General features: G+C 35.6%; 1 protein-coding gene across 2 annotated transcripts in view; it reads left to right on the top strand.

The window, feature by feature from the left end:
* The window catches only part of ptk2ba (protein tyrosine kinase 2 beta, a), a 32534-nt gene that overhangs the window by 17351 nt on the left and 844 nt on the right, over positions 1 to 14339 (top strand). For both annotated transcript variants that reach the window (XM_055172495.2, XM_055172494.2), the window contains exons 22-31: positions 86 to 290; positions 5640 to 5742; positions 5838 to 5888; positions 6417 to 6533; positions 6664 to 6804; positions 10761 to 10796; positions 10890 to 10914; positions 11105 to 11151; positions 13148 to 13282; positions 13389 to 13469. In XM_055172495.2, the coding sequence (XP_055028470.2) occupies positions 86 to 290; positions 5640 to 5742; positions 5838 to 5888; positions 6417 to 6533; positions 6664 to 6804; positions 10761 to 10796; positions 10890 to 10914; positions 11105 to 11151; positions 13148 to 13282; positions 13389 to 13469 (941 nt within the window). The remainder of the gene's footprint in view (positions 1 to 85; positions 291 to 5639; positions 5743 to 5837; positions 5889 to 6416; positions 6534 to 6663; positions 6805 to 10760; positions 10797 to 10889; positions 10915 to 11104; positions 11152 to 13147; positions 13283 to 13388; positions 13470 to 14339) is intronic.

The following is a 14339-nucleotide window of genomic DNA, read 5'->3' as shown; positions in this document are numbered from 1 at the left end:
AAATGAATCACATACAGAAGTTGTCTTTCACACCTTCTGTTTCAAGCATTTATGCAAGTGTGGTTTCCTGTGGTTTTCCTTTAAGCTGTGTGTATGTGGGAGATGATGAGTCGCGGCCAGCAGCCGTTCTTCTGGTTGGAGAATAAGGATGTGATCAATCAGCTGGAGCAGGGCGTCCGCCTGCCCAAACCCGAACACTGTCCACCAACCCTTTATTCACTCATGACACGCTGCTGGTCACACGATCCCCGTGAAAGACCAAGCTTTACCCAACTAGTCTGCAAGCTGAGGTACGTCACCACTGCCTGTAGGTTGAATGATCTGGTCTGATAAACAAAAGACTTACGTAAGCTTTCACTGTGCACATGTGCACGTACTCACTGTCTCATACACTAAGTGAGAAACAAATCACAGAGGGGGCGGTTTTCCGGACATGGTTTAGATTAATTCAGGACTAGGTCTTAGTTATATTAGGATATTTAAGTTGTTTTTACAATGGCACTCATATATGTTAAGATATGTGCAAGATCAAAGTGCATGCAAGTCTGGGACCAGGATAAGCACTCTCCACCCCAAGATTTTTTTTAATCTAAATTATTTCTCCTATAGTTCATAATAAGATTAATTGAGCGCAAATGCATAATAAATGGAAAAGTTTTACGTGTTTCAGATATTTCTCCGTAAGAGTTTCAGAAGAGATCTCAACAATGTCACAAATTGAACTCAGATTTGCCAAGTCACGCTTGCAAATTTACAAAAATCCAGATTAATTTACCTATAAAATCTACGTTAATTTTACAGCTCAATACTCTTAAAGGCGGGGTCCACGATTTTTGAAAATGGGCATGACTACTAACCGACATCGTTGCCGGGGTAGCGTATGTGTGGGGTGGGTCTATCAAAAAAAAGGTCCAGATTCTATCGGGGTATTGGCGTGTATGTTTAGGTGATTTCAAATGTCAACATTGGCTTTCAGAGATCATGGACCTCGCCTTTAATGTGCTCTTGTATAGCTCAGTGGTAAAGCATTGCATTAGCAGCTCTAAAGGTCATGGGTTTGAACCCAGTGAACACAAACTGATTAAAAATGTCTGAAAGTGTCTGTCAAATGCGTAAATGTAATATATTTTAACTATTTTCTCATTTGTTTCTCCAAGAAATTTTAAGAGAAACATCTAACGTGGGTTCACACCAGCCACGTCAAAATCGCGTCTACTGCGCCTAGTTTGCTACTTGAACAGTTTGAGTTTACTTGCTTCCTCCTTGCGTGAAAGCCACGCGTGAAATTCTAGTCATCTAGACATTCACACGGAAATTTGCGTCATGGGAGGGGCTTCTGCAACTACACTCACTTCCTGTAATCACGTCACTACTAGAGCAAGCTCCTGAATGGTTAACGTGGCGCGTTTTTTCGCCAAAGTTAAAATTTTTCAACTCACGCATTTGCCAAGGCAACGTTCAATTCGCGGCATTCACGCGAACTAGACACACGAATGAGGCGGAATCAGGTCTACCGTGCTGTGCAAAATGCCTCATTCGCGGCGCAAGACCTCTGGACACGCGTCAACGCGTCTTCGCATTGAAATCACTCGCGCTTGACGCCTCTACCGCGGCTGGTGTGAACGCAGCATAAAACTAAGTTGATACTAAATATTAATAAGTAAAATTTAACCATTTCCATGTCCATTTACAACCCTAGGATTTACCTTTAGAATGAAATATAGTCTTATATTACCTTATTTGGAAGAGTCATGAATAATAATGTTGAGCTCTGCTCTGATTGGGTGCTTCAGTAGCTCTGTGTGTGTGAAACAGATCTTATGTTTGAGTCTGTATCAAATGAAGATACAGATTTTGAGAAATAATTAGGGCTGCAGCTATCAATTATTTTTGTAAAAGATTAATCTAGCACTGAATCGATCGATTAATCAATTAATCGGATACATTTTTGTGTGTTTTTAAACAACCAAAACAAAATAATGCATAACGAAAATGACGTGGCTGTAAAACGATGAAATTATGAGGTATTGAAATTTGGCTCCAAAAAATAAGCATATTTATTTCAATTTTTACCCATTTAGTGTTTATAACTGCCAGTGCCAACAATTCAAAATGTATCACGCGCTATGATGTGCTTCCTGAACAACAGTCCGTGTGAATCAGATCTCGGCGCGTGTGGTGCGCGTTATAGGAACTTATCGAGGCTTCGAGGCAGAATTTTTGCCTCAAGGAATTTTTTGAATCGAGTTAATCGAGTAAATCAGCCCGAGAAATAATCAATTGTTTGGAGATTGTTAATGGACATTGGTAAATGGAGTGGTAAGTTTGTGTTTTTTCAGTATGGACCTGCAAAACGTAACTGTAACGTCAATAGTAGAACATTAGTTAATAGCATTAACTAGCATATAGCCAAGGCCGCGTTATCCTAATGGGCAACATGGGCTGCAGCCCAGGGCCCCGAACACTAGGGGGCCTCCGAGACAATTCTATTTTGAGTTTTTAAAAACATTTTGATTGACGTAATTATGCGTAAGTGCTACCTAGAGCAGAGGCCCCCAACCACTGGGTCGCAAGAATGTTCTGAAAAAAATTGTATAATAGCTACGTAATAGCTTATGGGATATTTTGTCCTTCTTATACAAGGCCGCGGTCTCTCTCTCTCTCTCTCTCTCTCTCTCTCTCTCTCTCTCTCTCTCTCTCTCTCTCTCTCTCAGCGCATCGGCAATCACATTGCTGTTTTTAGAGTTTGAGTATTATACAGTACTTCTAAAATACAGAGGTATTATTTATGAATCATTTGCAAATGTACCTCGCAAATCATGTATACGTGTAGACGTTCAACCTTGTAACATCGCAAATGACTGAAAAGTAATTTCAGAATTATCCAGATCAAACCATGATCAAAATAAACTCTTTAACTGCAGTAATAATATTTTAACGGGTACACTTTTAACGTAAGACAGAATCCAAGACATAATCTATTAAAGACTTCTCCCTGTATTAATTTCGTGTAAGAAGGCTGTGTCTTTATTTCTTGTTTGTGTATGGATCGACTTTTTTCTTAGTTTAACTGTTGGATGGATACACGAATAGCCATGTTCTGTGGTAAGTCCTTACATTAAAAAAATGTATATGCAAAAGCGAAGTTGTAAGATAAGGCAACATGCATGTTTATTCTGTTTCATGTTTATTTCGTTTCGTTTTGTATAGCCCTTTTTATTTTTTTATTTCTGCACCCGTTGCAACTGCGAGCAACAGAGCAACCTGCCTTCGCTTTTTTAAAATAGTGTGTTGATAATAAACGTTTAAACTAACATTGTGATATGCTGAAAATATTTATTTTAAATAGTTGTTATTATAGGCAAGTGAAGTGTTGATTTAGAGGCTCAATTCATCATACATGTCGTCAACTTGCTGTCGGCCGCTAACCACTAGTTATCATAAAAACTTTAACAAACAAAAACTGCTCTCTAAAATGTAAATATAAAAGAAATATAACTATTTTGTAATTTAAAACAAAACTGAACTGCTTTAATTGCTGCAAGAGTACAGCTGTACAAGCGGTGTAAGCAGTTATTTTTTGCTATTTTTGCGGATTTCTTTTGCAAAATCTATGCAGAATTTTGCAGAATGATTTAAAATGTTTTAAAACGATCCGAGAGAATGTGCGCTGTGAATATTACAAAAAATAAAATATTTTATAACATATTATACATTTTATTAAAGGATTACCCTGAATTAAACTAGACCAACATGAACCAACAGATAATGGATAATGTGCTTTCACGACCATAGAGTTTTATATAATATACATATATTACTGTCTACAGTTTAACAGTAAAAAGAAAAGGCTTCTCATAATAAATGTAGCGTATATAGCAAGATAAGTTCATCAATTTAACAACACAATGTATATATATTTATCTTGTAAACGGATTTGAAATAATAAATAATTGTCGTGTCACGTAGCAAGAGAGACGATAGAGATCTCATTAACTTCTCCGCAGTAAGTTTTATTTCAAATTCAAGTTTTACATATTAAATAGACTATTAAAAAGTTTGTGCTTCTCTCATAAAAACCTCACAGCAGACAGCACAGACTTCTACTCACAAACATACGCGATGCAGTAACTATATCTGCGGACACAGATTCCTAATGGGGAGAATTAAAAAGTTCGGACTCGGGCTGAGAATTCTGGGCTCCACTACTTTTGCGTCAACTTGATTTTAATAATTTAATTGAGGAATTATATTTAAAGAAGAACAGACAGAAGCACTTTTAGTTGTGAGTTGCATTTAATAAATGTTATTTTCTGGGCTGTTTCTGATTGTAAAATGATTACTTGATAATATTGTTTATTTAAATAATTTCAGCCTACTTTGCGTCAACTTGATTTTAATAATTTAATTGAGGAATTACATTTAAAGAAGAACAAACAGAAGCACTTTTAGTTGTGAGTTGCATTTAATAAATGTTATTTTCTGGGCTGTTTCTGATTGTAAAATTATTACTTGATAATATTGTTTAATTTATTTAAATAATTTCAGCCTACTTTTGCGTCAACTTGATTTTAATAATTTAATTGAGGAATTATATTTAAAGAAGAACAGACAGAAGCACTTTTAGTTGTGAGTTGCATTTAATAAATTTTATTTTCTGGGCTGTTTCTGATTGTAAAATTATTACTTGATAATATTGTTTATTTAAATAATTTCAGCCTACTTTGCGTCAACTTGATTTTAATAATTTAATTGAGGAATTACATTTAAAGAAGAACAGACAGAAGCACTTTTAGTTGTGAGTTGCATTTAATAAATGTTATTTTCTGGGCTGTTTCTGATTGTAAAATTATTACTTGATAATATTGTTTAATTTATTTAAATAATTTCAGCCTACTTTTGCGTCAACTTGATTTTAATGATTTAATTGAAGAATTATTTTTAAAGAAGAGCAGAAAGAGGCACTTTTTGTTGTAAGTTTTATTAAATAAATGTTATTTTCTGGGCTATTTCTGATTGTAAAATTATTTGATAATATTGTTTAATTTATTTAAATAATTTTAGCCATTTAATGTTGCACATACGCTGTAAAAAACACTGGATTTACTAAAAAATATAGACAGTGCATCGTTTTTGCATCCCCCTTTTTTAGTAAGTTTTACTAAAAAAATTACGCAATGGGGCACTTAGTAAATCCAGCCTTTATTTTTTTGAGTGTATATTGGGGGGGCCTCAAACCAGCTTTAGCCCAGGGCCTCACAAAGGCTTAACCCGGCACTGCATATAGCGCTAACTTTTTAGCATTGTAACAACATTGTAATTAATGTAATGTTGGGGGAGTACATCTCGACTGATTGGTCTGTTTTCCAGCGGTCTTTTGCATACACGGGGTTTAAATAAAAGGGAGGAAACAATTGTGTTTGAGGCTCACAATATGTCATTACCATGAACACAATTATTATTATTCATCTATGTCTAGAGAAAGACAGTTTTACATTTTATGGCACCATTTAATGTCTCCTTTTGTTTTCAATGAAAGAATCATGTCGTACAGTAGAAGACATAAAATAAATAAAATAATCCTTTAATGTCCATCATGTTCTTGTCAAACCGAGTTCTCTCTACTTTATTATTGGCAGTGATGTCTACAAAATGGAGCAGGAGGTGGAGGTTGACCAGCAGAAGGATCGAGCCCGTTTCAACACACTCCCAAAAATGACATTCGTAGATGCTCCACCAAAGGTATTTGCAGTTTTCCTCATTCTTTCTCTCATCCATCTATTCTCTTATTTATTCTCATATTTGCCCTTCTCTTTTCACTTTTGTTTTGTGAGAAGCCTTCAAGAATGAAATCATCAGGTTTCAACACTCTTGGTCCACATAACCAGGTGATTCTTCTTGCTATTATGTTTGTAGTTGCAATAATTGGACAACAATTGTCCCTTTAAACTTCTGAGTAGATTTATATTAAAACATTTCATTGAAAAACGTTGAGATTAAATGTAGAGCAAATGTCTGCTTCTCAGATATTTCTCTTGGTTTCAGAGATCTCAAAAATGTCCTTGTTGTGTCTCAAACAAGTCAGAGATCTCAGAATGAACAAAATATCATCCATATAAGTGAAATCTCCAATTTGTGTATTTTTATTTCTTTTTTTACTGCTAAAAGTTTAAATGGTAAAATTACTTTACATCTCCTGTCTATCCTCACATTTTGATGTACATGTAATTATAATAATGTCTACATTTCTTGTCTAACCGTTACCTGTACACAATTAAGACACTTTTTATGTTGTAGATCAAGCCACGTGTGGTTTTCCCCTTACCCTGTGTGTTTGCTCTCCAAGTGTGAATATGTTTTTGTGGTTTAGTTTTGCTCGTCTACGTGTTATCTCACTCACACGTTCAACTTTCCAGCTCCCCGAATCTCTTTGTGTCAGCTCACCAAGCCTCGCAGGTTCATCAGACCCCCGTAGTACCTTCGCATCCGGCATGCAGACGCTTCCCATGTCCTCTCGCCGCGGCAGTATAGGGGTACTTCATATACAAATCAAACATACATACAAGGCTTACCAATCATGCATTTTTGATATGGGACATGCGTTACTTTGCCCTGTGTAGTGCAGGACTGTATGTCATTGAATGTTTGTTTGTGTTTGTGTAGGGTCGGTCAGAGTTCTGCAGTAGAGAAGACCCTCATCGTGTCTGGGACCTGGAGCGTCTGCACATACAGGACACTTTAAAGAGACAAAAACAGGAGATGCTGGAGGACAACAAGTGGCTGGAGAAGGAAGAAAAGCTTTTGGTTAGTCTTTGATGCTGCAGTAATGCATGAGCTGTTTTCACACATTCATGCTGTTGAGTAGTTATGAACAACAGCAAAACAAAGCCTTGTTGGCATTATGATGCTAAGATTAAATTTAGACAAACAATTTAGCTCAGCAGGGCGATGCCTATACCATTAGAGATGCAAAGAAAGAAATTACATAAGATGGCAGTGGTCATTCTGCATCAATTCAATATTTTTGAATTATTTGTATAATTTATTAATAATAAAAATACTTATTATTTGGATGCCAACAGAACAGAAGTATACCAACAAAGCTGGTTAGATGGTTTAAATTTATAGTAGCATAAAGGTGCATCAGGGAGAAAAAAAGCTTTATGGTAAAAAGGTCAAAATAAATAAAAAGATTTGTGAAAAAACAACTTTAACAATCACAGACAGGATTGCATTTCCCGGAAAACACTTTCGTTGCCAAAACACGTTGGGTAATTTTCTTTGTTTTTGTAAAGCAGTTTAAAGCTAAATTCACAAAGTACGTCTGCAAACATGCACTTTACTGAACCTTCTCAGGGAAAATGTGTCCTGTCCAAATAGGGCTTAAAGATGACCGTGTAATCTGTGCTACAACAGCATCACCAAACTGAATTGCAGAAATAATGTCTGTCATTGCAAACAGACCCAGTCCAACTCGCACTAATGTTTGAGTCAGGATTGAACTAAAGGAGATGCTTAAACAAACAGCAATGTTTTAAAACTCAAGTGTTATTGTTTTTTAGGAGAAATCAACCTATGCAATGCAAAACATGAACGTCTTAGTATTTTTGTCTTGTTTTAAATATGAAGAATTCTTAAATTGAGATAAATTTACTTGATAAGCAAAGTGCTTTAATTTTAAGTCTTTTTTACTGAGGTTAAAACAAGTAAAAATATCTGCCAGTGGGATAAGAAAAATAAACTTAAATTCAGTTAATTGAATTAAATTGAAACTGGAATTAATAAAGCAATAAGTCCCGCGAAGCAGTGGGTTACCAGTGCATTTTATAACAGCCAGGGACGTCGTTAGGCCTATTTTAGGGGGGCTGAAGCTACCCCAAAATGTTCCTAAGCCCCCCTAAATAGCTTACCTGGTAAAGTATGCAGTGATGCCAATTTTTTTCTATTTCTTGTACTGCTTTTTCTCATTTGTTTAACTTACCAACTTTTTAGCTGTCTGACCTCTGTTTATGGACATTTTGGATGTTTCATGTGACCAATTTGCAGATAGCATTTAAGTCATTGCTTATAGAATAACTAATCAGGAGCAAAGTCTGGCCTAAATTCCCCCATGCAGCTTTGATGTGTCTAAAAGCTAACATTACAGTAACTTTTAGAAATGGAAGAGGAGGATATGTCTGTCATGTTTTACTTGTTAACATCTTGGTTTCTTGACTGGTTGTTGACATAATTGTAGCTCAGATGTGAGTGCAAAAATTTTGCAAACACAAGTTACAAAACTCTGTGGGCTGAGCCCCCCCTGTCTTCCAATCCTAGTGACGTCCCTGATAACAGCTAAGGGGCGTTGTTAGGTACGACACGAAGCAGAGTGCCTAAAACCCCCTTAACTGTTATAAAATGCACTGTAACCCCACTGCTTCGCGGGACTTATTGCTTTTATAAAACGGTTACTTCATATACATAGCAGGATTTCATAAAATAAAACACAAATAAGTTGTAATTATATTAGTACAAATATTACTCTCCGCCAAACAAAGTAGTTCCTCAGAATCAAGGGTGGCTGCAACAGAGCGCAATTCTCAAGCAACACAGACGCAGCAAAGAGACAATGAAAATATGATTAAAGACTGTGGTGTTTATTTTATAAATCAACATTCATCTAATTTAATTGAAACATTAACATTTATATCGTGCAACTGTTGAAGTGATGATCAAATATGCTTGGAAGCATGATTAACTCTTTCCCCGTCAGCGTTTTTTTTTTTTAAAGTTGCCACTCAGTTTTAGTTTAATGCCTTGCAGAAAAATAATCTTCTTTAAATAAACATAAAATATCAAATGAAAGAACAGACCATCCGCTTTCCAACAACAACAACAAAAAAACGTTTCATCCTACCTTCATTTGTTCTCTTATCAGTTATCACCTCTCAAATTTTAGACCCCGAAGATAATTCCATTTTTGTGAAGAACTTTTGTAAAAGATCAGATTCAGAGCCTGTTCAAAACACGCTGTTTTTAGTGTTGAGTGAATGCGTCAAGTGTTTAAGTTAGTGATGGTCGTTTTCGAAGCACTGCTTCACGAGGCTTCGAAACATTTACGAATCTTTTGTTTCGAATCAGTGGTTCGGAGCTTGTTTCAAACTGGCCCAAGTCACGTGATTTTAGCAAACGAGGCTTCATTACGTCATAACTGTTTCGAAACGTTTCGAAAATTTGATGGTTCACCACTAGGGGGAGTTGATCACATGACCAGTGTTTAATATGTTTCGGTGAACTCGGGTCAGTTTTATTATAAAAGTTCATAAAACATTTATCCTTCTGGCTAATAACACTGCCATTTTGTCTACTTTTTTGTGTATAGACAGATTTAATGACAAAAATTTGCATAATTAAAAGGGTAGTTAGTTTTAATCATTTGTTTGCCCTAAATAAAACTAAAAACACATAATACACTTTTAACTATGTCTTAATTAAGTTAAATAATTTTTTAAACATAGTTTAATAAAAATCTTGCTATTATTTTGTAAAAAAAAGTGTAAAATGTTTGGACACATCTGCTTTTACACTGTTTTGACCAGCAGGGGTCGCCAGTGTGTGTGGGTTTCGAACTGCTTCGAAAAACGGAATCAATTTTCGAAGCAATTGGTTCAATTGATTCGAAGCTTCGAAAAGCTTTGTTTCTCCCATCACTAGTTTAAGTTGGGTAAGATTGCCATTTAGTGGATAATAGCGTAAATATCAATTTAAGACAAAAACAACCCAGAGAACGTTTTCTCTTTATTGACGAAATGACTCAACAATATCTATGACATTTATCTGGATATCGCCATAATTGTGCAAATGTAGAAAAATTAAAATATGATTAAAGACTGTGGTGTTTATTTTCATAAATCAGTACGCAGCAACAGTGGCGCAGTGATACTTATGTAATGCAGACTGAACCGTGGGTTTACCGGTGTATTTTATCACGGCTTAGAACGCGTTTCAACCAATCAGAAAGAAGAACCAGAGCGAGCCGTTTTATACGTTTATTTTTACCTCACTGGCCGATATTTTTACTTGTTTTAAGTATAATTTTCTTAATTTATTTCAATAAACAAGACTTAACTACGTAACATCTTAAGCCACATTGCTTACCAAGTAAATGTATTTCAATTTAAGAATTCTTAAATATTTATACTAAAAAACAAGACAAAAATTTTAAGTAAGACATACATTTTTTTGCAGTGCAGTGGTAAAAATTATTTTGAAGAAAAAAATTCTTAGTATTTTGTTTTGTTTTCAGTAAAAATATCTAAAAATACTTAAATTAAGATGCTTTTTCTTAATGAGCAAAACGACCCAAGAAAATAAGTCTAGTTTTTAGACCAAAAATATCAAATTTAAGTGATTTTGTGCATAAAACAAGCAAAAAAAAAAAATCTGCCAATGGGGTAAGCAAATTTTTCTTGAATTTAGCGTTTAAGAAAAATGTTCACGATTTTTTTGTTTACCCCATTGTCAGATTTTTTGCTTGTTTTATGCACAAAATCACTTAAATTTGATATTTTTGGTCTAAAAACTAGACTTATTTTCTTTGGTCGTTTTGCTCATCAAGAAAAAGCATCTTAATTTAAGTATTTTTAGATTTTTTTAACTGAAAACAAGACAAAATACTAAGAATTTTTTTCTTGAAAATCATTTTTAGCAGTGAACTGCATAGAATGGGTTATTTACAGTTTCAGAGTTTATCATGCAATGCATTTTAATTTATCTCACAGGATCCATTTGCCAATGATGATACGATGGCCAACGTGGTAATATGTTAAATAATATGAATTCTTAAATTTTAATTGTTCCCTTCTGATTATAAACAAATTGTCTTATGTTGACATTTTTCTTTCTTTTAGACATCTGAAAATGAGACAAAACAAGGTTGGTTACTTGTTTGTTTTCACGCAATTGATTATCTGCAAAAAATATCTATCTACTACTAATATTACTACTGTAATGTGACCCTTAATAAAGGGTCAGTTACATTACATGCAACAAAAATATTATATTATAATTTTGTGTGTGTTATTCATATAATAGCTTCTACTAATATATATTGTTTCTCTTCCAGCTCATTTTCAGGGTCCACCTGATAAACCTCCGCGGGTATCCGCTCAGGTAATTTTTCTTTTAATATGCTTAGGGGCACAGGTCGTAAATGTGTTAGACGTCCTTTGGATGTTTTCAGACAAGCAGCTGGTACTGAAACCTGATGAGCTTTGGGCTTGTGAGCTCACTTTGATAATGTGTCAATACAGAGAGAATTAAGAGCTTTTCTCCATATATTGCCATAACCTTCAGATCTTCAGACGCATTCTTCAAGTTTTGCATTTCTCTTTACAAGTTATGCATGGCAGCAGTTACTTTAAAATGTTGGATATTAATCCTCCCAAAGCACAAAATTCAAATTAAATCAACTGTTTGAAGTAAACAATATGTAGTTATCGGCTATTTGGCCAGCAATTGTTTAATTATAGCAATGTACACCGATCAGCCAAAACATTATGACCACCTGCCTAATATCTCCCTTATGCCACCAAAACAGCCCTGACTCTTCAAGGCATGGACTCCATTAGACTTTTCTATCAGATCCAGGATCCACTTTTTCTTTCTGCAATTTTAGCTACAGTAGCTCGTCTGTTGGATCAGACCACAATATACACTCACCTAAAGGATTATTAGGAGCACCATACTAATGTGTTTGACCCCCTTTCGCCTTCAGAACTGCCTTAATTCTACGTGGCATTGATTCAACAAGGTGCTGAAAGCATTCTTTAGAAATGTTGGTCCATATTGAAAGGATAGCATCTTGCAGTTGATGGAGATTTGTGGGATGCACATCCAGGGCACGAAGCTCCCGTTCCTCCACATCCCAAAGATACTCTATTGGGTTGAGATCTGGTGACTGTGGGGGCCATTTTAGTACAGTGAACTTGTTGTCATGTTCAAGAAAACAATTTGAAATGATTCGCGCTTTGTGACATGGTGCATTATCCTGCTGGAAGTAGCCATCAGTGGTTATAAAGAGATGGACATGGTCAGAAAGAATGCTCAAGTAGGCCGTGGCATTTAAACGACGCCCAACTGGCACCAAGGGGCCTAAAGTGTGCCAAGAAAACATCCCCCACACCATTACACCATTGCATTAATGAGAAATTAGACAGGTGTTCCTAATAATCCTTTAGGTGAGTGTACAGGGTGTGATTGGCTGGGGGGATAGGGGGGCATTATCCCCCCTCTGGTCTTTTTATCTCTGCATCTGATGAATTATTTGTATCCCCTCATGATTACTGGTCATCAAACAGTCATATAACAGTCCTTTCAGTTTTTTTGTGATTGCTGCAGGCAAAAATCCTTGATCTTGCAGCAATTTTTCTAAAAAATGCGATGGAATATGCGCGATTTTTATGCAATTTTATGCAATGAAATTCATAACATTCCCATGGCAACAGGGGACATGGCTGCGCTTGTGTGAAGTAAATACAACCTTTTTCAACTTTCTGTTAAGATATATGTGATTTTTGCTATGACAATGCGGGGATTATGAAATCATACAAGCCCTGCATATTTTGCACACAGAAATCTGCTATTTATGTTGCGAAAGTGCGGCATATTTGAAAAAATGCGGCCCCTACGTAAATATGCGGACTTTGGCTGAATATGCGTTGAATCATGTGATCGCATAATCGCGTTTTTCTGGAGGGACTGATATAAACGGCCTAAAATAAAGATAATTTAATATAAGTAAAAACACAACAGTGCAAACATCAATAAAATCAGGCATGGAGTATTACTGACGCTTCGAATAGTGCGTCTAGGTTATGTCATGATCCTTTTTTAATCCATGACCAGATTTTCTAAATATCACCAAGCACCAATAGTCTATTTCAGCCAAATAATGAAAAGGATTCCAAGCAGCATATCATCGTATTACATATCAGAAATATTACCATTAAGAATGAGACAGCAGAAACCAGTCGTTAGAATCAAGGGGAACTCCCAGGATGACACAGGAAAGCAAAAAAGTCATATATATATACAGTATATATTTATAGGATATACAATTTGAATTGATTTGCTCTGTTGTAACACTGAGTTATTTTGACCATCACAGCCAGCACCCACAGCTGAATTGGAGCGTACCGGTGATATGGTTTATCATAATGTCATGGAGATGGTCAAGATGGTGGTCCAGCTGAAAAATGACGTGAACACATTACCAACTTCAGAGTATGTCACTGTGGTAAAGGTCAGTGAACTTTGAACTTAATATCCTATTTTATTCAATTGTTTTTGACATTATAAGTCCAGCAACATACAGTACAGTTAACATGATATTGTCTTATGTTTGGTAGTCGATAGGACTGACGTTACGCAGTCTAATCAACAGTGTGGATGACATTCTCCCGACCCTTCACGAGTCCATCAGAAACGAGGTAACACAACTCAAACTAATTCTTCCATCACATAAAAACATACAGCCACAATATTAGTTAAACCTAAATATTATACACACATTATTCCACATGGCTCCAAAGACAAATAATACAATCAAATGTTTTAAAGGGGACAGTTCACAAGACTTTTTAAGATGTCAAATAAATCTTTGGTGTTCCCAGAGTACATAAATAAACTCGGCTCAAAATACCATATAGATAATTTACTATAAAATGTTAAAATTGCCACTTAGGTGTGAGCAAAAATGTGCCGTTTTGGGGTGTGTCCCTTAAAATGCAAATGAGTTGATATCTGCACTAAATGGAAGTGCCGTGGTTGGATAGTGCAGATAATCCTTTTCTGACATCACAAGGGGAGCCAAATTTCACTGACATATTTTTTCACATGCTTGCAGAGAATGGTTTACCAAAACTAAGTTACTGGGTTGATCTTTTTCACATTATCTAGGTTGATAAAAGCACTGGGGACCCAATTATAGCACTTAAAGGTGCAGTGTGTAATTTTTAGAAGGATCTCTTGACAGAAATGCAAAATAATATACAAAACTATATTATCAAGGGTGTATAAAGACCTTTCATAATGAACCGTTATGTTTTTATTACATTAGAATGAGACGTTTTTATCTACATACAGAGAGGGTCCCCTTACGTGGAAGTCGCCATTTTGTGACACCATGTTTCTACAGAAGCCCTAAACAGACAAACTTTTTAACTAAGTTGTCTCCGACGATGACATGTTGTGGACAAGTGGACAGAGCCGTTGGTTGCAATTTGCAACCTCACCACTAGATGCTGCTAAAATTTACACACTGCACCTTTAAACATGGAAAAAGTCAAAATTTCATTTCC

The sequence above is a fragment of the Misgurnus anguillicaudatus genome, chromosome 7 (genome assembly GCF_027580225.2).
Source record: "Misgurnus anguillicaudatus chromosome 7, ASM2758022v2, whole genome shotgun sequence".
NCBI lineage: Eukaryota > Metazoa > Chordata > Actinopteri > Cypriniformes > Cobitidae > Misgurnus > Misgurnus anguillicaudatus.
Note: the sequence above shows the minus strand (reverse complement) of the source record. Positions and strands in the feature narration are given on the sequence as shown.